General features: G+C 35.3%; 1 protein-coding gene across 1 annotated transcript; it reads left to right on the top strand.

Annotated features, from left to right (window-relative positions):
- Positions 1–1,857: 1,857 nt before the first annotated feature.
- Positions 1,858–25,472, top strand: LOC149773077 (large ribosomal subunit protein uL13-like). The gene is made up of 7 exons (XM_089946895.1): positions 1,858–1,941; positions 4,765–4,837; positions 19,028–19,093; positions 21,047–21,148; positions 21,916–22,061; positions 22,738–22,860; positions 25,345–25,472. The coding sequence occupies exons 1-7, from the start codon at positions 1,924–1,926 to the stop codon at positions 25,429–25,431; spliced, it is 615 nt and encodes a 204-aa protein (XP_089803021.1). The 5' UTR covers positions 1,858–1,923; the 3' UTR covers positions 25,432–25,472.
- The last annotated feature ends 34 nt before the right edge of the window (positions 25,473–25,506 follow it).

The raw sequence follows: 25,506 nt of genomic DNA, 5'->3' as shown, positions 1-25,506 counted from the left end.
ACTGGGCACGATTTGACTTTAGTACACCAGGCGATTCAAAATTCCAGTTGGCAATTGGAGCTTCCCACCGAGCTCCTTCCCTCCCTAGATTGAACCATCACAGATGAGTGTCTGGGTCAATATACAGCCTTCTCGGTGGGTCCGCTAGGCTTTTATGAGGCGAACAGCATGGGTTTTGGTCTGTGCAACGCTGGGGCTACTTTTCAGCGTCTTATGCAGACATGCATGGGAGAAAAGTACCTTCAAGAGTACCTCATTTTCATAGATGATTTTCTCATTTTCCTTAGGACGTTCGACAAGCACATGGTACGTTTGGAGGCAGGGTTCGCACGCTTACACCAGCACGGTCTTAAGCTGAAACCTTCTAAATGCGAGTTGTTCATGTCCTCAGTCGTTTATCTGGTTCATGTTATATTTGAGGGAAGTATAAAGACCGACCCGGAGAAAACTTCTGCGATTAGGACTTGGCAAAAGCCTTAAACATTAAGTTTTTAGGGTTCTCAGGGTACTATCGCCTCTTCTCGCAGATCGCACAACCATTAAACGCCCTATTAGAGGTCCATTGTGCGACCAAGGCATCTCGAAGGAATAAGTCCAAAATAAACAAGCAGCTCCTTGGACTTGCCGGGTTCTTCTGTTACTGTGGCTAACACGGGTTTAAATGTCACATTGTCAAATTGTTTCGTCCGAGCGTCGAAGCCAGAACTTTTCCAATCACGTACATCTTTCCAGTATATGTGTTACCACCAAGCGAAAGTCGATAAAACGTCACGAATCTTTTCTTCACGCAGAGGCTGAGAAGTATCCATACGATAGCGCAACGCTTTTAACAGACTGCGCATTTAAAGCAGCAACCATATTGTCTTCGCAGGTACTGTTCATAAACAAAGTTAAAAAGGTCATGATGTATTTGCAGGAACTGATCGTAAATATATAGTTGGAAAGTTCAAGATCCTTTTGCAGGAACCGTTCTTAAACAGTCCACAAGGAATCTGCTGGTAAACCCCAAAACGAAGTCACTAACACATTTCACCGTAGAAGTTTTTAGGAATTTTTATAAAGTGAAACTTTTAGCATTGTATTTTTTTTTTGCAAACAATCTTTCATCGTGATACACTTACCATGTGGTGTCCAAAATCCAAAGGAAACAATTCATGTAGAAGGCTATGATAATCCTCCAAGATCTCACTATTGTCATTGACGTCTTTCCACGGAACCTGTTGTATCACTAATGATAAAGTTGGCGGCATGATGGTAAGCTTTTATACCCTCGTTTGTATTTGTGACTGAAAAGGTGTCCTCCAAGAATCAGTCTTCGTATTCTTAGGAAAATAGTTTTAAAAGAAACGAATGAATGACTTTGTGTTTGCGTTTCACTTGTATTTTGACAAACTCTTTGTAAATCCGTTCTCGTAGATCCAGAGGTATATATATTGAAATTTGGGTCCTGTCACCTTCACGATTCATGCAATATCACACGTGAATATTCTGAACATCTTTCGGATCTTTTGTAATCATTGAGAAGTTATTTTGGTTTCGAAAAATAGCAAACATCATTTTGTTCTGATTTTAACTGGAAAATTACGAAAATAGTTCCAACTGACACTGTTGAAACACCAGTAGTTCTTCACATAAGAAATATTTTGTGAAAATTTACGAGCTGAAAATCAGCCTTTAACATTCTCTAACTATGCTTAAAAAAAACAGGAATGAAAGAAAACAGGAATGTGTGTACCATTATTTGTAATTATTATATAGTATTTCATGTGATCTGAATAGGCCCGTAATTAATTTGAATCAGATATAGTCCGAATCAGCTATCATTGCTCTCAATCGTTGAGGATCATTATGTCGGCATATTACTTCCGGTTCGCTCTGCAATTCGGCGTGTAAACCCCACGTGGCTTCCTCTTTTGAACCAACATGGGGTTCTCGCAAAAGGTATGAAAGTACACTCTGCTTAAAATGGTTGTATATTGTTAACAGTATGGAGTTAACTATGATAAAAACCGCATCAGACTTTTAAAACAAAGGCAAATTAGTACACTCTGTAAACAATTGATATTTTGAAAGCATTTTGTTAAAATAAGGCTTTTTTTCCTGTATGTTTCCCCCACCCCTCCGAAATATCTCGTGTCTAGATGGTAATAATCACAAAATCGAGCATTTAATTGAAAATTATGAAAAATTGATTCGCATAGATCTAGGTTTCTGTCTTCCACCTTTTGTGATTTCTGGAAAAAGTTAAATAGGATTTCAGTAAGAAAGTTCGGTATGGGGAACAAAAAAATAGCACTCTACTTAGTGCTGTTAAGTTAGACGTATCACATGCTATTTATGTTTTAGTGCTACGTCTTCCTGCCTAAATAATGGCGTTGTATACCGTGGGGGGGGGGTGTCTCATTATTCTAACAACCGAAACTAATAACAGTTCACTGTAGAAGATGCAATTATAATTTTTTATAAATCTTTTCATTACCATATTATTGTCACAGCCACATGTATCAAGCGAGTTTGATATTGTATTGTAGCAGTAATAATAAAAGCAGCTGGTAGCGGTAGCAACGATATTCATGTTCATTGCTACCACTACCAGCTGCTTTTATTATTACTGCTACAATACAATATCAATGTGCTGCTGCCACAGGAGTTGGACATTTTTTCAATAAAGTCCCTTACAGACAATCACCTTGACTGTACTGTAAAATATTTATATTTATAGCACAGATGAGGTGATTTTGTCTTGTCACAGATTTCCTTGTACTATATTGATAAAATGCTAGATTCATAGTTGCTGCTGCTAGCAGCTGCTCAGTATTTGACTAGTGCATTTTCCAGTTAAAGATGAGCCAGGGGTATGTTATAATACAGCTCTGTTTCCAAGAAACTAAGAGCAGAACTAAAGTGTTCTCAGCACATTCCATTTTTAGATACATACATAAAACCTCATCAACATGAAACCCTTCACGATCAATGCATTTATCAGGAAACTTATTCTCTAAACCGTATCAGGTTCTTGCCAATAATGTATAGTTTGAAAGAAAAGACAGTGGTTTCCTTTGCACAGGTTATGACATAATATTTTCCCTCTATTCTTGAAATGATTCAATCAGAATTAAAATATTTGGAGCCCTGTAGAAAGAGGTACCCTCTCTGTATAAAAATAGGAAGATGGTGTAACTCAATCCAATGGAAGCGTCCCCTGGTTACGTTATCATTACATAGTGGCACACTTCTATAGCAGACCTGCCAGCCCTACTGAAAAAGTCAGAAGAATACCAATTTTTGGGTGTATCCTGATTTCTCGATTTTTCAACTCGAGAATGAAAAATCCATTTTTGTTGATTTTTTTGTGTTTTGTTACAAAAACATTTTCTATGTCCTTGTTTCTGCATCTGGTTTTTCTGTGTCTGGTATGTTTCTTCATACATTACCATTTCCATTTTTCATCTGCCAGTACAAAGAGATTGTCTCACAGTGTGGTTCTCTGTATCCGACCCCATCAGTAAATCATTGCAACGTAATGGAAAAGTATCTCAGCAAGAAGCTTAAAAAAATAAGAAGAGGAAGTAACTGATGAATTTTCACCAGGCAAGAAAAAAGATAGGGGATCAAAAAATGTAGGAGTGATTGAAAGAAGCAGTTTGCATTCATTCATCCATCAACTGCAAGGCCTATCATACATTCTGCCAATGTTGCTCACAGCATCTCTCAATACATTGTGGTGGTCTAGATTACATTAATAAACACAGAACATGCATTGGAGATGTGTCAAAACAATCTGTAGTATCATTTAAAGACCAGGCCTTTTTCTCCAGCCAAATAGAAGGAATCAACACTGATGATCTGCATAGAGTTTCAGCTTTACCAAATCTAGTTTAGACACAGAATTGAATATGGAAAGAGCAGATAATCAGTGGGTTGCTCTCATGAAATAAAAAAGGATGGATCTGGCCAAGTATTGTTTTCAACCCTTGGGAAAGTAAGGCTATCGATACTTTGAATACTGCACAGCAACAACAATGCCGAGAGAGCATTCTCAATTGCCATTTTTTTTTAAACTAGCCAAAGAGCCAGCTTGTCAGCATCAACCCTGGAAGCTATTCTTGTTAGCAAATTTGGCACCCAATAACACTTAAATGATGAACATTTGCAGAAATGCAAATCTTCAACCTACAATGAAATGAAATAGCAAAATTAAATATCTTTTATCATATCTACACCTTACTCTTCTATCTCCTGATTTTAATGGTGATTTTTTTATATGTTGGCATGTCTGCTATAGATTAAAGTCATATTGATTTAGATGGCATTTAAGTTCCATTAACATAAATATCGTGCTGGATTGCGATGGAAGCAGGTATCAGTTAAAAGGATAATATACAGCTTGAAGGAAATGAAGCTATCTGAACACTTTCTTCGTTATTAGTATATTTTTCTTTTTGAAAGAAAGGATTTCATCTTGAACCTATTTTTGCATTCCCATATTCCATTGCCCTCCAGCCAATTGAAATTTAGCTTCATGTAACTTGAAAATGTCAAATTGCAAAAATGAATTGATACAATACAATATCTTAAAGTCTTGTATGCTTCACTATATAGGTATGGCTAATGATTAATTTGTCCTGATGACCACACTTTTAGTTGGTCAGTTATTTTCAATGATAACAGGTGGGGTGTGATTCATAATGGGTTAGATCCCAACTATTAATTAGGATTATGCAATGGCTGGTACTAGATTGATTGTCTTCTATTTCTTTCCAGCCCATTATCATTGACGGTAGGGGTCATCTTCTTGGCCGCCTGGCTGCTATTGTGGCCAAAACCATTCTTCAAGGTAATTTAGTCTGCACAAAGGTTTGAAAGTATAGCTCTCCACCATTATAACGTGGTACTGTTATGGACCCAATGACCAAAAGAAGTGTATAACATGGGTTGATAAAAAATAGATGAAACTCGATCCTGGTTTCTTATTCAGAATACTATTTTATTATATTTTTTTAAAAATTTGATAGTGCCTGCAGTAATAATTTGGTATATTGTGATAAATGAATATATTCATATATAATCACAATTTTGTACATATCACTGTTTTCCACATAATGCATTTTGATGTTTAACACGGTCATTTATTATGTTCCAGACTACCCTGTTATAATGAGGGAGATCTGTACTGCCATATCACTGGAGAGCCTTCAGATTATATTCTTGTTGCTCGGATGCTTGAGGCATTAGCAGTTTGGGGGTGGATAGGTACACAAATAAACCCTTCCCAATTGGAATTTGATGTAATTTAGTTTTTGCAAATTGGAAGATGATTAATTATATCAAATCTGTTTTGTTTTTCTGGTGTTATTTACATGGTATATATGTAGTAAGGTATAAGGTTTAATGGTACATCAAGAATGCTTTCTATACGATGCCAGTTATACGATGTAAGGATAAAGATTTGCAAAAGAAACTAGACAATTTTTGTAAGGATAAAGAATTGCAAAAGAAACTAGACAACTTTTGTTTGTAGATTGAGCTGTAGTTTTTGGGCTTTCTCCTATTTTTAAAAAATATCTATCCTATAGTTCTCAAATACTGATTAAATGATACTCTATACAGTTTGATGGGGTGTGTATGATGATAGTCTTTTATGGATTTACCTGTCATACATAAGGTTCCCACGCAACTGGGAAGTCGGGAGAAATGATTAAATTTTTTGCCGCCCATGAAAAGTCATTGAATTTCGCAAATATTGATGAAAGTCTGGTAAAACCTACAAATTTTCCGCCACCACTAAACGCCTGAAACAATCACATAATTGAGTCATAACTAAATTGATCTTGAGTTAAATTTATAGAGTTCTATCCAGAATATTTGGAGGGTGCAGTATGGGTCATTTGGTTGCTTGCAATAAACATATCTGCAAGTCAATCCAGACGCCCAGTGGATTAGATTTGTCTACTAGACTTTTATTTTCAAAGTCCGCTCGATATCCATATCTTCCCTTACATGGAAGGTATGAAAACCAGTCTGACATAAGGTGGTGGCAAAGCGTAGCCGCTTACTGGATGGCCTAGCAAACTTCAAACTTAAGATCAAATGATACATGCATGGGGGGGGTGGGGGGGCTTCTATTTTTTCCAAATAGGAATCCTGGACTCCTGGTTGTAAAATCCTAGCAAGACATATGGCATTGTCAAATAAGATGCAAAAAATTTAACTGCTTAGAATTAGAAGGATATTCAATACTGTTTTCAGTCTGATGATGTTTATAATCACATTGTCTGAAATATTTTGACGAGAAGCAACACTGAAGACTGAAATTATACTCTTTCTCCATAAAAGTAATATAAAGAAACTTGAGTTTTCAAGGTACTTGCTCTTCTTTCAGACGAGTTGCTTGTAAATGGCTGCATTGAAAATTCTGTTGTTGTTGTAGGGTTTAACACCATTTTTCAGCACAAGATAGGCTATACATGACGGCCAGTATTAATGGTGGGGGAAGTACACTGGGGGAAAACCCCGGAAAGAACCACCGACCCACGAGAAGCTATTGGCAAGCTTTCTCACAGACCCACATTGGCTGAATCAGACACTTGATCCCACGCAGACAGGTGAGGTGTCACTGATCCGTAATAGACAGTGCTTTAGACCACTCAGGGCCCTACAAATTCTTTGTGTTTGTCATTTGTATAAGATGTATTTATGGAAATAAGAAAACTATAAATTTACAGTCGCCTTTGAATTTTGTGAACCTCACAAAATCTTTGTTTAGAACAAGCGTCTAGTCTTGTCTTATGTTTGTTAACAATCTCTATTTGTTATTTGTTAAATCCCACTGATCTAAAATTCAATGAAATGTAGCAGACAAAACAGCTTTCTAACATCAAGTCTTTATAATTTTATTTGTTTTTAATCATATTTATTGTTTTCTACTATATATTTTGGTCTGAAATTAAACCAGTTTGCTTTCTTACTTACCGCAGGTTTTAAAATTATTATTGTTTAACCCGTATCCATATTTTTTCTTTCTAATTCAACTTGGTACTGGAAAGACCAAGTTTTTGATGGCATCTGTTATTTTCAGTCTAATGATGTTCATAATCACATTGTCTGAAATATTTTGACGAGAAACATCCTGAAGATTGAAATTGTAATCTTTCCATCCATAAGTAATGTTGGGGTTATAAAACTGTCAAATTCATAACAATATTTTTGTTTCTAAATGCAAAATTGTAAAGGCCAGCATTAAAGTATTCGCATTAATTGTTCTGTATTCATAAAATAGATCTTGTAACTCAGCTTCATTTTTCAGTTTACTTTGGAATGAAACAAGTTTGGCAACTACTGTCCCCTTCCGTCGGACATAAGAAATAAACCAGTCTAGAACAGTGACACTCATCACAAATAGGGAATGTGAGAAAGTCTGCCAGTAGCTTCTCGTAGGTCGGTGGTTCTTCCCAGGGTTTTCCAGGGTTCTTTCTCCGCCAATTATACTGGCCGCCATGTATAGCCTATCTTGTGCTGAAAAATGGCGTTAAACCCTACAACAACAACAACACAAATAGGTGATAACCATCTGGTTTTGTGAAGTCGGTGACACTTTTGTAAAGCCATCTGTCTTGCATTGCCTGTTAAGAATATTCTTTTCTTCACAGCAAAACCCATTTGATCAGTTTCAGCCTAATTTGGCATATAACAGTTACATATGAAATGTTCATGATATTTGATTCTACTCTTTCATATCATCAGACTTTATATTTTCCAATATTCCACACTTTTTTGTTTGCCATGCAGTTTGCCTACTTGAAAAAAAATTGCCTTTGTACGTGCCTCTTTTTTATTTAAAAAATTGCAATACTGGAAGGACACGTGTGATGGTATTTCGGTCAGTACATTTTGCATAGCAATAATCTTATATGGATTTATCCGTCTTTCATAAAATCTGTCTTTAAGTGTACCAATCCATTTGTAATATACTTGTATTTTAGATGTCTGCATTTTAACTTGAAAATTTAACCATGCAGTTTTCAGTCTAATGATGTTGATAAATCACATTGTCTGAAATAATATGATGAGAAACATTCTGAAGACTGAAATAATCTTTCTCTATGTAAGTAATATTAAGGGAATAGAGTTGTCCAAGTGACTTGATTTTTTTGTTTCAGACTGTTCCATTGTAAATGGCTGCATAATATTTGTATGTATATTATTTTTCCAAAGGCAGGTTTTCTACATCGGATGTCAGCTTTGCCATAGAATGTATTATGCATTCATTAGAGAGAGAAATAAATATTCTAGAGTGTTGCCACCATGCATAAATGAGCATCACTTTCTGGTTTTGTAAATTCCGACAAGAACCTTTATTCTCTGAATCAATGTTGCAGTACTTTGCTGCAGGTCCAGTTAAAAAATAATCATTCCAGGTGGTTGTATTTTTTTTTTTTGGCCAAAGATCAAAGTGTATATAAGTAAAGATTATTCATGTAGATCTTGTCATCTTCTCGTATTGTACCTGTAAGTCACGGGCCAGACCCAGATCAGCCATCACCTGATACATTTGCAGATTATATTCGTGTTCTTCTGATTAGTTCTAACAAACTGTATAGACCAATATCTGCTGTGCATGAAGCAAATGCCAATTTGGGTCCATGCAATTGCATCCAACATCAAAACGATTGTGTATGGCACATAAGCACATTACTGGCTATATAGTACTAATTAAAAGTTTGATTCTAAACTATAAATACAAAGAGGTGCAAAACCGACCAATCAGTCCATGTTATATTACATTACAACATGTCATGAGATACTAGACCATCGCTATGAACGACCACCTGTCTCGAGATGCTAGGTTCTCCTTGCATGGATTTATTGGTTATATTATGTTATGATCTTTGAGACCATTATTTTTTGGCAGAATGGGGTAGTCTTTCAAGACTGGTTCCACTTTACTTAGAGTGACACGGTGTCCGTTAAAAAGATGTAAATTTATCTAGAAATGCAGGACTGTTTCCTATTCCGTGTTATTTTCGGTCTAATGATGTTTATAATCACATTGTCTGAAATATTTTGACGAGAAGCATACTGAAGACTGAAATTATTTCTCCACAAGTAATACAGTAAAACCTCTTTTGAGAGAGTCCTTCTGCCAACAAAAAGTGGTCCTTCAAGACAGACCTGTGTGGCACGGCCAGTTTTCAAGAAAATAATTAAAGGAGGCAAAATACCCACAATACTGTACATACATTTTGTTTTTTATTCAGTTTTTGTTAAAATATCACTGCATTCATATGAAAGATTTACAAAGTAAAAACGTTGAGATCATTAGCTAATTTCTTTTTGAAGTTTGCGTATTGTAACATGATATATGAATTGCTAATTGGTAAGTAAGATAACATTTTCTGTGCATAAATAGTAAAGTTAACTATGATAACAGCAAGATAGTGGTTTTTAAGTAGAAACAGCAAATATAGCTATGATAATAGTAAGATAATACTATCTATGCATAAATAGTAAAATTAGCTGTGATAAAAGTAAGATAGCGCTATCTATGCATAACCAGTAGGGGCCCCAAGTGGTCCAAAGCGCTCTCCGTTACGGAGAACTGCCATCTCACCTCTATCTGCGTTGGTTCAAGTCTTGGATTTGGCCAATGTTGGTATGTGAGAAAGCTTGCCAGTAGCTTCTCGTGGGTCGGTGGTTCTTTCCGGGGTTTTCCCCCAGTGTACTTCCTCCACCATTAATACTGGCCACCCTGTATAGCCTATCTTGTGCTGAAAAATGGTGTTAAACCCCACAACAACAACAACAGCATAACCAGTGAAGTTAGCTATGCTAACAATTACTCTGCAGATTTGTTAAAAGCCAAACCTTGATCGCTCCAAACAAAATGATAAATGGATTGACTATCATCGTCTTTAACATCCTATAGAATGCAGATGTTGCAATAACTATGGAATTAAGTAGTTTGGGAAAAGCTCATTCAGCTTAGTCCCTACATGTTGTAATTTCAGGAACTATTCAAGATGGCACCTGTCATACTATTTTGAAAGTAGATCTCTCTGACTTTAACTTTTTGTACGTTTTAACAACATTTAAGCACTTTAAATTTTTGAACTGGTTATGTGCGTTCTTGATTGCTAATCATGAAAGTCTGAATGGTTAAATTATACTTTAGGGATACACTGGTAGTTTTTGACAAATATACAAGATTGATTTGTTCTTTGGCATACAACTTGATCCTGCAAGCCTGACTGGTATTTAGGCTTGACTTGTTCCCTAGTTTTTGCATCCTTCTTAGTTCAAACAGTCTGCACACTGCAATCAGGCTTAACTTGGTAATCATAATTACAGAAGATTAAAAAGAAATGTTGATCTTGGGTTTTTTTTGCAATGTGTATTAAGGTAATGGAGTTTTCAGAGTAGCCAAGATATTTTTGCTTCAGACTGTCCACTTGTAATGGACCACATTAAAAATTCTGTGATTATTTTTTTTTCTTTTTACAGTACATGTATTTTTAATGTAAAGTTCATAGTTCTGCATTGCTTTTGAATGAATATTGTAAGCAGCTCCTACCTCTCGGAGTTCTACTCACTTGCTCTTGTCTGAAATATTCTTGTTTCATTTACCTTTTTGAGAAAATCTTTCCTGCATTTGATGTTTTTTTTTTCTTCATATACAATGCAGTTGGGCATGGCAGTAGAGTTTAAATATTTACACAGTGCAGTTGGGCTTGGCGGTAGAGTGTAAATATTTACACCATGCAGTTGGGCTTGGCTGTAGAGTTTAAATATTTACACAATGAAGATGGGCAGGGCAGTAGAGTTTAAATATTTACACAGTGAAGATGGGCATGGCAGTAGAGTTTAAATATTTACACAATGAAGTTGGGCATGGCAGTAGAGTTTTAATATTTACACAATGAAGATGGGCATGGCAGTAGAGTTTAAATATTTACACAATGAAGTTGGGTATGGCAGTAGAGTTTTAATATTTACACAATGAAGTTGGGCATGGCAGTAGAGTTTAAATATTTACACAATGCATTTGGGCATGGCAGTAGAGTTTAAATATTTATACAATGCATTTGGGCATGGCAGTAGAGTTTCAATATTTACACATTGCATTTGGGCATGGCAGTAGAGTTTAAATATTTACACAATGCATTTGGGCATGGCAGTAGAGTTTAAATATTTACATAGTGAAGTTGGGCATGGCTGTAGAGTTTCAATATTTACATGATCACAATGTTGTGCTATTGATGTCAGTCTAATGATGCATCATACCTACATTGTCTGCACTTAACTGTGATGACAACAAGACTCTGAAGATTGCTTCCTGTCGTTAGAACATTGTTCCCATAACATAATTATTTACTTTGATCGAACACTATTGTGATTTTTTTTAAAAATAATCTTATTACATCCATGGCCCTTTATAGTATTTTCACATGAGTTTATATATCATTCTGTCAGTGCATGTGTAAGCAGTGCACTTGCACAGTGTCGTTTTCAGAGGGGCACCAAATCGGTGAAGAAAATGAGTACAAAAATCAGTGGACCGCAGTTGAAACATGACTCACATTTTTTTTCTTTTCATGAAAATCTTGATTTTGTCGTCACATCAATTTATTATGAACCTTCTTATCAGCATATATTTTAATGATTGGTGGGAACCAAATGTCTGTTTCACACAGGGTGCTGCATTTCATTGTGCCATCTGTACTCTGTTAACAAAATGGCCCCAATTATGTGACAAGAGTCTCCCAAGTTGGTGTAGTTTGCAACTGTGAATGACAGCAGTGTTCTTTTATAGATTTACTCAAAGCTTATGGTTTTGGTATAGAAGACAGTCTAATGATGTTTCATACCTACATTGTCTGCAATTAACTGTGTGATGACAGCAAGACACTGAAGACTGCATCCCATCATTAGAACTATGTGTAGATACCATAATTACCTCGACGTAAACCTATTATTGTGTGGTAGTTTTTATTTTTCTGAATTAGAACATACCAAATGTACTACAGCCCAACTACAAACATCACAGACCCAGATATGCCATAACATAATGCACTGACAGATCTGGATTTTTGCAGTTTGTTAGGAGTAATCAATATGATAAGATGGACCCTGATTTGCAGGTGCTCTATTTTATGGCAGTTTAGGGTCTTTGTTGCTTGCTGTATGACTGCTTAGAAGTGTATACAGTATGTCCATAACCCTTTTGTAGTATTTCGCAGACATGTGTTGTATTGGAAGTGAGGATTTTCTGATTATGGGGGATTACATGAAGAAATAATGGTAGGGCTTGTAGTTAAAAACCTAATTTTTGCAAATTCTGTTGATATTGAGGTGAGATTTTTCTTAATAGTGTCAAAAGTGAACCCAGCCATTGCAAATTTCTTTGAACTTATGAGACTTGATGTTTAATATTATCAGATATAATAATATGTATTTGTGATGTGCGTGTAAAAATGTGCAAGTCCCACCTGTTTTATCATGAATTTTCAAGGCAAGGACTCTGCCGTTTAAATAGATGAATGGATTGCAAGGAAACCAAGTGAAAGATTTAAATGGTTCATTTCATGCATTACATTCATTGTGGGTCAGTGAGATCCAAAGTTTGTAACTTTTGGAATTTTGCTGATGGATCCAAAGACCATTTTAACATTGTTGTTCGAATTGTCAATCTTTTTAAAAGAAAAAGAAACTTAAGTTTAATTTGGAATCAATAATAATACAGGAATGCATCAACATCCACTAAAGCATTGATATAAATGTTTCTGCTGGTATGTTTTATCTGTCATTGCATTGATTACATGAGCAAACAAGTATTCGAGCTTTTAACTGTCCTTCTCCATCCTTTTATTGTTGAAGTCCCCAACTTTCTTGCTGCTTTCCTACAGTCTAAAAAAATCGGCCCTACTTTATTCTCACTTTTTTCAAAAAATGTCCTGAATAGACTGACATGATTAGAGTCCAAATATAGTTTTCATTTGTGCATGGCAGTAATGTGCTTTTACGGATTTAGCTGATGGCAGTAGTGTTCTGTTGTATAAGGTAGTCTAAAAATGTTTCATACCTACATTGTCTGCACTTTGTGATGACACAATATCAGCCTGAAGACTACTTTAAATCCATAGACTCTTTGTTTAGAACAAGCGACTAAGTCTTGTCTTGTATTTGTTAACAATCTCTATTTGTTATTTCTCAAAACCCACTGGACTAAATTTCGATGAAATGTGGCAGAGAACAGCATTCTGCCATCAAGTCTTTTTAATTTTGGTCTGAGATTAATCCAATTTGCTTTCCTACTTTTTGCAGGTTTTAAATTATACTTTTTTTAAACCTGTATCCATTTTTTATCTTCAAATTGGTACTAGAATGACCATTTCATGGCATCTGTTATTTTCAGTCTAATGATGTTGTTAATCACATTGTCTGAAAAATTTTGACGAGAAGCATACTGAAGATTGAAATTGTAATCTTTCCATCCATAAGTAATGTTTGGGTTATAAAGCTGTCAAATTCATAACAATATTTGTGCATTTTTTATTTCTGTATTGATAAAAGAGATTTTGTAAATCAACTTCATTTTTCGGTTTACTTTGGAATGAAACAAGTTTGGCAACTACTGTCCCCATCCATGGGAAATAGAGAAATAAACCAGTCTACAGTAGCGACACCCATCTGTCTTGCATTGCCTGTTAACTTCACAGCAATGCCCATTACTTAGTTTCAGCCAAACTTGGCATATAACAGTTAAATATGAAGTGTTCATGATACTTGATTCTACTCTAATTTTCATAGCATCTGACTTTATATTTTCTAATATTCCATGCGTTTTTTTTTTTTCCTTGCCATGCAGCTTGCCTACTTTTTAAAAAAATTGCCTTTGTAATGCCTATTTTTGTTGTTGCAATACTGGAAGGACACGTGTGATGGTATTTCAGAGTCAGTACATTTTGCATAGCAATAATCTTGTATGGATTTACCCGTCTATTATAAAATCTATCTTTAAGTGTACCAATCCATTTGTAATATACTTGTACTTCAGGTGTCTGCATTTTAACTTGATAAAAGCTATAAATTTAACCATGCAGTTTTCAGTCTAATGATGTTGATAATCACATTGTCTGAAATATTATGACGAGAAACATTCTGAAGACTGAAATAATCTTTATGTAAGTAATATTAAGGGAATAGAGTTGTCCCAGTGACTTGGAGATTTTTTTTTGTTTCATACTGTTCTATTGTAAATGGCTGCATTGTATATATATATAATTTTTCCAAAGGCAGGTTTTTTACATCGGATATCAACTTTGCCATAGAATGTATTATGCATTCATTAGAGAGAGAAATAAATATTCTACATTGTTGGCACCATTTATAAATGAGCAGTCACTTTCTGGTTTGGTGAATTCCGACTCGAACCCTAATTCTCTGAATCAGTGTTGTAGGACTTTGCTGCAGGTTCAGTTAAAAAATAATCATTCCTGGTTGTTGTGTTGTTTTTCTTTTGTTGGCCAAAGATCAAAGTATATATAGGTAAAGAATGTTCATGTAGATCTTATCATCTTCCCATACAGTACCTGTAAGTCAGGGGCCAGACCCAGATCAACCATCACATGACACATTTACAGATCATATTCGTGTTCTTCTGATTAGTTCTAACAAACTGTATAGACCCATATCTGTTGTGCATGAAGCAAAAGCAGATTTGGGTCTATGCGGTTGCATCCAACTTCAAAACGATTGTGTATGGCACATAAGCACATTACTGGCTATATAGTACTAATTAAAAGTTTGATTCTAAACTATAAATACAAAGAGGTGCAAAACCAACCAATCAGTCCATGTTATATTACATTACAACATGTCATGAGATACTAGACCATCGCTATGAACGACCACCTGTCTCGAGATGCTAGGTTCTCCTTGCATGGATTTATTGGTTATATTATGTTATGATCTTTGAGACCATTATTTTTTGGCAGAAGGGGTAGTCTTTCAAGACTGGTTCCACATTACTTAGAGTGACACAGTGTCCATTAAAAAGATGTAAATTTATCTAGAAATGCAGGACTGTTTCCTATTCTGTGTTATTTTCGGTCTAATGATGTTTATAATCACATTGTCTGAAATATTTTGACGAGAAGCATACTGAAGACTGAAATTATTCTCTACAAATAATACAGTAAGACCTCTTTTGAGAGAGTCCTTCTGCCAACAAAAAGTGGTCCTTCAAGACAGACCTGTGTGGCACGGCCAGTTTTCAGTAACATTAGGAGCCAAAATACCCGCAATACTGTACATACATTTTGTTCTTTATTCATAGTTTTTGTTAAAATATCACTGCTTTCATATGAAAGATTTACCTAGTAAAAAATTTGAGATCATTAGCTAATTTCTATTTGAAGTTTGCGTATTGTAACATGATATATGAATTGCTAATTGGTAAGTAAGATAACATTTTCTGTGCATAAATAATAAAATTAGCTGTGATGACAATAATTGGCAGATTTGTTTAAAGCCAAGTCTTGATTGCCCCAACAAAATGATAAATGGATCGACTCGATCAACATCTGTAACATCAATATAGAATGCAAATATTGCAATAACTATCTAATTAAGTAGTTTGGGAAAAGGAGCTCATATCACTTAGTCCCTAAATGACCTTATAATGTTCCCTACCTTAAATATTTTCGGCATGTTTTTTATGTTTGTTAATTTCATGGTGTTTTTTGTTGTAATAATATAATTATATGTTTTTTAAGTTAAAGTGTTGTCTAATGTTTGTAAACGCTTAGAGCTTCTGAAGATAAGGCGCTATACAAAGTCCTCATTATTATTATTATTATTATTATTACATGTTGTAATTTCAATAACTATTCAAGATGGTACCTGTCATACTATTTTGAAAGTAGATCTCTCTGACTTTAACTTTTTGTAGGTTTTAACAACAGGTAAGCACTATCAATCTTTGAACTGGTTATGCACATCCTTGATTGCCAATCATTAAAGACTGAATGTTTAAACCACTCTGGTGGCCTAGTGGTTAGAGTGTCCGCTTCGGATGCAGGAGGTCGTGGGTTCAATCCTCATCCAAGTCTTACCAAAGACTTACAAAAATGGTACTAGCAGCTGCCTCACTTGGTGCTCAGCATGAAGAGGTTAGTGTTATGACTGGTCAGCCTGGTGTCAGGATAATATGACTGGGTGGGACATCATGCTGCATGTGTACAGCATGATGCCCCAGTGCTAGACATCACTTTAAACTGCCACACTGCAGACATCATAGCGATATGACAGAACAATTATTAAAGCTGCGTTAAAAATCCAAATCACACACACACTGAATTGTAAAATTATATTTTAGGGATACATTGGTGGTTGTTGACAAATATGCAAGTTTGACTTGTGTTCTTTGGCATACAGCTTGATCCTGCAAGCCTGACTGGTATTTAGGCTCAACTTTTTCCTTCATTTTTGCATCCATCTTAGTTCAAACAGTCTGCACCCTGCAATCAGACTTAGCTTGGTAATCATAATTGCAGAGGATTAAAAAGAAATGTTGATCTTGTTTTTTTTTGCAATGTGGTTATTGTATTAAGGTAATAGTTTTCAGAGTAGCCAAGATATTTTTGCTTCAGACTGTCCACTTGTAATGGACCACATGAAAAATTCTGTCTTATTTTTCTTTCTACATGTTTTTTTAATGTAAAGTTCGTAGTTCTGCATTGTTTTCGAATGAATATTGTAAGCGGCTCCTACCTCTCGGAGAGATAAACGTCTGATTGCTTGTACTAACTTACTCTTGTCTGAAATATTCTTGTTTCATTCACCTTTTTGAGAAAACCTTTCCTGCTTTCTCCATTTTTTTCTTCTTTCTTTTCTTCATAGAGTAGTCCTGATTATGTGTCAGAAGATCTGAGTCGATGCAGTTGGGCATGGCAGTAGAGTTTAAATATTTACATGATCACAGTGTTGTGCTATTGATGTCAGTCTAATGATGCCTCATACCTACATTGTCTGCACTTAACTGTGATGACAACAAGACTCTGAAGATTGCGTCCTGTCGTTAGAACATTGTTTCCATGCCATAATTATTTACTTTGATTGAACACTATTGTGATTTTTTTAAAAATAATCTTATTACATCCATGGCCCTTTATAGTATTTTCACACGAGGTTATATATCATTGTGTCAGTGCATGTGTGAGCAGTGCACTTGCACAGTGTCATTTTCAGAGGGGCACCAAATCGGTGAAGAAAATGAGTACAAATATCATTGGAGCTCAATTGACTTAAATTTTATTCTTTTCATGAAAATCTTGATTTTGTCGTCACATCAATTTTTTATGAACCTTCTTATCAGCATATATTTTAATGATTGGGGAGAACCAAATGTCTGTTTCACACAGGGTGCTGCATTTCCTTGTGCCGTCCGTGTACTCTGTTCGCAGAATGGTCCCAATTATGTGACAAGAATATTCAAGTCGATGTAGTTGGCAATTGTGCATGGCAGTAGTGTTCTTTTATAGATTTACTCAAACTCATTGTTTTGGTATAGAAGACAGTCTAATGATGTTTCATACCTACATTGTCTGCACTTAACTGTGTGATGACGGCAAGACACTGAAGACTGCGTCCCATCATTAGAACAATGTGCAAATACCATAATTACCTTGATGTAAACCTACTATTGTGTGGTCGTTTTTATTTTTCTGAATTAAATAATACCAAACATACCATAGCCCAACTGTAAACATCACAGACCCAGATATGCCATAACATAATGCACTGACAGATCTGGATTTTTGCAGTTTATTAGGAGTAATCCATAGAACAAGATGGATCCTGATTTGCAGGTGCACTATGTTATGGGCAGTTTAGGGTCTTTGTTGCTTGCTGTATGACTTTGTAGTATTTCACCGACATTATATGTTGTATTGGAACTGAAAATTTTAGAGGGAATTGTCACCTCCATTTACAAAAGGTGAAGTGAGGATTTTCTGATTATGGGGGATTACATGAAGATATAATGGTATGGCTTGTTGATAAAAACCTAATTTTTGCAAATTCTGTTGATATTGAGGTGAGATTTTTTAATATACTGGCATGAATCTTACAATTGGGTGTCAAAAGTGAACCCAGCCATTACAAATTTCTTAGAACTTTGAACTTACGAGACTTGATGTTTGATATTTTCTGATATAATAATCATATGGTATCTATGATGAGCGTGTAAAACTGTGCAAGCCCCACCTGTTTTATCGTGAATTTTCAAGGCAAGAATTTAAATAGATGAATGGATTGCAAGGAAACCAAGTGAATAATCTTTTTGCTGATGGCTCCAAAGACCATTTTAACATTGTTGTTCGAAATGTCAATCATTTTAAAAGAAAAAGAAACTTAAGTTTAATTTGAAATCAGTAATAATACTGGAGTGCATCAACATCCACAAAAGCATTGATATAAATGTTTCTGCTGGTACCTGTGTAATGTGTATTGACATCTCTTGGAATAATGTTTTATCTTTCATTGCATTGATTATATGTGCAAACAAGTGTTCAACCTTTTAACTGTCCTTCTCCATCCACCCTTTTATTGTTGAAGTTCCCAACTTTCTTGCTTTTCTACAGTCTAAAAAAATCAGCCCAACTTTATTCTCACTTTTTTTCAAAAAATGTCCTGAATAGACTGACATGATTCGAGTCCAAATATAGTTTTCATTTGTGCATGGCAGTACTGTGCTTTTACGGATTTAGCTGATGGCAGTAGTGTTCTATTGTATAAGGTAGTCTAATGATGTTTCATACCTACATTGTCAGCACTTTGTGATGACACAACATCACCCTGAAGACTACTTTAAATCTATAGAATTTTCAAATGTCATAATTTATTACATAACTTGAAGATGATGATTTTGCAGGAATGTTATTTAAATGGTTTTTAAAAATCTCTCTCAAACAGAGTTGTTTAGAACTTCAGGCTTTCACGTTTTTTAATCACTGTCTTTTATTTTCAGGGCAAAGAGTGGTGGTTGTAAGATGTGAAGGAATTAATATATCTGGAAACTTCTTCAGAAACAAGTGTGAGTATCACTGCATGGCATTTCATAGACTCCACTGGTATTATTTAATACAGTAAATTTCCACCTTGAGAAAATCCAGGTAGAGAGAACCTAGTTTTCCCAGTAGTATTTAATAGTCCTCAATATTACAGCCCCTCTAAGAATAAAGCCATGCTTTCTATTGTATAGAAAATTAATGAGATTACTGTGCGTTTTCCAGAACTATGATCTGTCCAAACTTTCATCCACCATAACCTAAGAGCCTGCCTGACTAAGGTGAGATAGCAGTGATCCATAACAGTGAGGGCTTTAGACCACTCAGACACTTGGAGGCCCCCTTCCATGTAAACAGAAAATCTTATTATGTTTTCACCAAAAGTATTTTTGTGATGAATAGTTGGTCCTAAATGAAAATGGTGCTAATCTGATATCCAGTATGGCCACCATGGTAGCCATCTCAAATATCTTGTTAATGCTGCTCTGGAAAGGAGTCTTTTTGACATTGGTTTCTTCGTGAGGTCTAGTTGGCTTTAAATGGAAATGGTGTATATATTACGTCAAGTATGACTACAGTCGTGGTAGGCTTGAGCATCTAGTCACTGCTATGTGGCCGAGTGGTCCAAAGCGCTTGCAGTTCCGGATCACTGCCATCCATATCACCTCTGTCTGCGTGGGTTCAAGTCTCGGACATGGCTAATGTGGGTATGTGAGAAAGCTTGCCAGTAACTTCTCATGGGTTTTTGATTTATCCCAGGGATTTTCAGGGTTCTCCCTAAAAAGAGTATCTATAAAATGGGCCTTCAAATAAAATATGCCCCAAATAAATACCAAGGAGTATGAACATTTATCAAGATAAACAAAATAAAATTTTTAAGTCTGAACATTAAAATTCCAGTAACCACAGTAACAGCATACAATAAGCATGATATCGGAGTCTGTGGAGACAGTAACCCCTGCCCTGCTGGAAAAATCTTGGCAGAATAATCTAGAAGAATTTGTCTTGTATAGGTAGTCTGCAGTGTATGTAATGTAAACATTTAGCAATATTTTTCCTTAATTTCATTTACAAGGTTATATTTTAGAATAAAACATAAACCTTAATCAGGTAAGGCCAAATATAAAAGTATGTGTCCCTATTTTTTCTGCTAACTCTATTAATTGGGATGAAAAGGAAACATTTTAAATAAAAATAAAACAATTTATGAGAAAAATAAATTAATAAAAATATGTAACTACAATCAGAGTTAAATTCAGGATGCACATGATGCTTATTTTCTAGTTCATGCTTCATTTAAATCTTTCTGGAATGATCTACTTGCCCTTTTTAAAAAAAATTATGTAACTGGAACTAAACATTTTTAGTTGGCACAAGGTACTTACTCTGTTCGCAAAGTAATCACTTACCTGAGTATGGTTTTAGTAAGACTAATCATGATCATTAATTCTTTACAGTCTGTATATGGTATACCCGGGTGTCATTTTCACTGAGTCGTCTTCCCTTTGTTTCATACCATCACGTATATAACAAGAATGATGCTACAACATGTCAGATAGTCTTTGTACCACTTTATTCGATCTGTTTAAACATTGTTTACTATATTAAACCAATTTTTCACAAGTTAATTGCTTTGCAAATAGAACAGTTTAGTTTTATTTATGGCTCAGATACCTAATAAATAAGTTATTGTCGAATGATGGGAGAATGGCTTACTCTAAATGTACTATAGCCATGTCAGACATGACTAATCCAGACATTTAAATAAAAGCTGATTGATACACTTTTGAATGGAATTTTGGCAAGTAACTCATAGTTTAGCCAGAGTTGCAGAATTGTGTAATAATTAAAATATTTTATTGTAGTACTTAAATTTGTAGCTATTTTCATATGTTTTCTATTTTAAATATTTAATTGCTGAAGAAAGAAGTTTTTGTTCATGTTGTATTGTGTTTATCTATTTTCTGCATATTTTGCAGTGAAGTTCCTAAGCTATCTGAAAAAGAGATGCAATGTGAACCCAGTCCGTGGACCATTTCACTTTAGAGCTCCAAGCAAGGTCTTTTACAAGGCTGTCCGAGGTAATTGTGAAATTTGTATCCCATATTGTCATTGACCTCCAGAATTGAATCTACTACTGCAATTGTTTACCCCCCAATCCTAGGATAAAAGAAAATATATAACATTTCGCTGTCATTTTACTCATCCCATGCAAGTGTGTGCTTCCATTAAAACTATAAATAATACTATATGTATTCACTTGTAAGTTTATTTCAACTGCAAGCAACATAGACCAAGATCAGTTGTTGCATAATGCACTGATCAGGGTCTGTATTGTTAGTTCTGTTATTTGGTTAGTCCTGACAAACTACAATGATCAAAATCTGCTGGCACATTATGCAATAGCAGATCTGGGTTTGCAGTGGACTCAATTCATAAGTACATGTGGTAGACCCATGCTTTCATTGATGATGTGTCACTAGTATTCAGACTGATTTAAAATGTCCAAGGAGTTTTTACCTTGTTTGAATATGGTATATAATTGACTTAATGGTACTCTTTGAATTTTGTCAGGGCAAATGGTGATGTCCTTGTTAATCCATCCATCAGGTTAGGTTTGCACATCAGTTCCCAGGCACTTGTGAAGCATTTATGTTCCAGGACACATTTCTAGTTCTTAAATTTTTGGGTTTGTAAACTAATATATTTTGTCAGAAGATGGTGTGATAGAAATGGTGCTTGTATAGTCTTTCTGAAGAAAATTGAAATAGGGGAAGAAAAGTGAGGCATTGGGTGTTAGACTTCTATAGACTGGTGTCAAACACTAAGCAGTCTTCGTCTTTCACAGGGATGGTTCCCCACAAGACGGCTCGTGGTAAAGAGGCAATGAGCCACCTGAAGGTGTTTGAAGGAATTCCCCCTCCATATGACAAGCAGAAGCGAATGGTGGTCCCATCAGCCCTCAAAGTACTCCGCATGAACCCCAGCAGAAAGGTAGGTTGAAAGAAATTTTGGGAGTTGTAGAATTAATTTATTGCATTTAATAGAGAAATTGTTGACATCAGGTTGCAAAAGATTTTTATGTTGTAAAACAGATTCCAACAACCTCATTTTTTAGGTGCCATTTTAATGCATTCATGCGGGCAAAAAAATCAGCTATGGGATATTCTTTTATCTATCTTCAATCCAACCATTAGCACCAATTTGCTACTGCTACTTCAACTCTGTACACGCACACATTTATCCCATGTTCTAGTCAGTCTGCTGAGACCGCCATCAATGTGGTCATTTTGAAAATCTTGTCATTGCTGGTTCTCCAGAATCGATGGTTATATCAGCACAAAGTTTTCACTAAAAGATATATTTATGTTGTCTAGTTTGTCCAAAATAAAAATGGTGTTGGTATAACATTTAGTTTGGCTGCCAGTGCAGATATGTTGAAATTTTTGTTATTGCTACTTCTCTGGAAAGTTATATCGAACCGTTTTACCAAAATGCTTGATATAATGCATAGTTGGTGCAGATCTGATATCGATTATGGCTGTCAGCAGAGGCCGTCTTAAAAATCTGTCAGATTTGGACCTTGAAATTCATATTGTGTAACAAATGCAAACACTCACCAAATCATTCCATAATAATCAGTGACGTTATCTTTCTATCCTTTCTCTAGTTCTGTGAGCTAAACAGACTTTCCCATGAGGTGGGCTGGAAATACCAGAACGTTATTGCCACCTTAGAGGCCAGAAGAAAGGTGAAGTCAAAGCGATTCTATGAGAAGAAAAAGTCCATTCAGGTGAGTCTGGAGTTGTCTTATGGCTCTTAAAAAATATGGTTTATTATTGATTTGATTTATTTGAATGCAACTGTGTTCTAATGTCTTCTGAAAATGAGTACGAGATTTTGTACATGGCAAATAAGATGCACTTCACTTTTGTGTATATAATCAACCGTTTTTGTCTATAAATCTGGTTCTGGTATCTGTAGTTCAGTACTGACATTGAAAAAATTTATTTAATATCAAGCCCTTCTGAGCCATTCTACAAAGCTGCTCACTGGACCTATTGAGTAGAAAGATAATTTTCTTAAGAACATGTAATTGCAGTTGTGCAATTTGTAGTATCCCTGGCTTGAAACCAGTCAGATATTTTCAGGTTCAAATCCTGCCCAGACCACATACTCCATTTTCTAAGGATTAGGTTACCTTTTGTATGTGCATGTATAATTGACACCAGATAAACGAACCAAAAAAGAACTTGAATTTTATTACTACATTGCTAATGCGTCTGTAGGTGTCATAATAAATTGTGAGGCAGTCATCTGCCATATCAAGAAAACATTTGATAGACATGCATGCCCATGAACAAAATCTGTGTTTTAAGATTGTAGGGTAAAGTAAGCTTATAAAATTGCCAAGCATGTCAGCGGTTATGTTTCTAAACTAATTCTCAATAACCAATGGATCAGTGTTGAGCCACATTTAGCAGGTATCACCATGTTGTGATGGTTATCTTTTTTTTTTTTTTTTTTTTTTTTGTACAAACAATGCTGTTCTGTCAGATATCTTCTTTTGCCTCAGTGAGAGTTTAGGGCTTTGATTATGCCTTGCCGGCAGACCCAGTTTTGAGCTGTCCTTTTCAGTTTGGCCCACAATGTTCAGGCAACCTTGAAATCTTCCCAACATACCTGTGCCAGATCTTCCCCCAGGACTGTCTACTTTTCACTTGCTTTGGGGGTTCCATTCTAGGGCCTGTCTTGTCATGATGTTCATTAATTTTCTCAGTTTGTCATGTAGACTTGAAACAACAAAAAAGGTTTTCCCAGCAATATGTTATTATTCCTAAATTATAATGTGTAGCTCAAACCACAAAACGAGCTACCTTCATGGCCATCCTGCAAAACTTTATATGATACTACTGAAAAAATGTTCAAAAATACTGCTAGAGCAATCTATATCTACCTTCAGTATGGCCCCATTGTGGCTATCTCAAAATTCTTACCATCATCATTACTATTGCATGAATGGAATCACAATTGGGTTTTCACTGAAACACTGAAGTATTTAGTTGGTTTTGGATGAAAAATGGCACAGTCACAAGCTTGTGAAGTTTGAAAAGCATAGCATGAATGATATTTGGGTATAGTCATAGGTCTTTTCTTTAGTTTGTGTTTTACACCCTTGAGTATTTTACGAACATTGTGACTGGTTCATGTACAAGTGAACTCAGACCACAATTTTTATATAGTTGCATTCCAGTTAGCAAGATAATAGCATCATTACATTGATTTTTATGGTTTAAGTCTTGACTTGGACTGTTTAGTTTTACTGGCTTGTTAAGTATGAATGGATTTTTATTAGATCAGGTTTGTGGTGAATACCTTGAATTACATCACCTAATAATGAGGTGGGGGATCTCGTTAAAAGTTTAAATATTGATTTATGTGGGTGTGTCCTGGCATTATCTGAGATGAGTGCAGCATTTTTGTGTCCTTGAAATCAGGTTTACGGGCAAAGGTCATGACAGAATTAGCACTACATTCAAATATCTTTTGAATATGTCAAGTCGGACATGTGTATTAAAAAAAGTAGACTTTATGTGTTGGAGTTTGTTTAAAAGAATCAGTTTTTCATTACTCTGAAGTTAAAGAATAAAAGGACACGATACTGAAGGAAATTAGTCTTGCCACATAAAAACTTCATTTTGACCTAATTTTCACACTTGAATAATTAGTTTGTTATACCTTCTAGATCTTGAACCATTATCTACCTACAGTCCTGAATCTTGGCATATAGTGACAGCTCAGGGATAATTAAATAATTTTCATGACCAAGTGAATTTTGTACTGTGCATTTTTCCTTATTTTTCACTGGGTGATTGTGCATCAGTTTCTCAAGTAGGAAATTTAATGCTAGTACAGTGTACTGCACATCATGTTTCTGGATAGATACAAGTGCAATTTAAGGATGGTAGTTTTCTGGCAAGACAAGGATCTGGATCAAGTAGTGTAAAATTCAGTATTTACTAGTCTCATCAGTGTGTAATAGTGCACTAAGGGGAATGGTTTTAGAGTTGCTTCCCCTTTATAGCTATGGATGTATAAATAATGACAAATAAACTCGTTGAACCTTTCTGTAAAGTGCAAAGAATTGCCCTGAGAGTTATGCCTTTGTTGTTTCTTTGTCATATTTTTTCTTCTTTTTTTCTACTTCAATTTAGAACAGTTACATGTTTGACTTTTGATAAGTTTTTAGTTTATTTAATTCTTGTTTCTTTTTCAGCAATTGAGGGAAAAGGCCAGGCAAACAGTACTTGCTGGGAAAGGAAAGGCGTATCAGACAGTTATTGAGAGTTATGGTTTCCGCTAAGTGGAATGTATAGTACAGAAATAAAACTGATACTTCACTGACACTTGGCTGGCTTTTATTTTATTAATTTGTTAA

Source organism: Sinohyriopsis cumingii, unplaced genomic scaffold (assembly GCF_028554795.1).
Source record: "Sinohyriopsis cumingii isolate HCF-2022 unplaced genomic scaffold, ASM2855479v2 utg000913l, whole genome shotgun sequence".
Classification (NCBI taxonomy): domain Eukaryota; kingdom Metazoa; phylum Mollusca; class Bivalvia; order Unionida; family Unionidae; genus Sinohyriopsis; species Sinohyriopsis cumingii.
The sequence above is the reverse complement of the archived record's forward strand: the minus strand, read 5'-3'. Positions and strand labels throughout refer to the sequence as shown.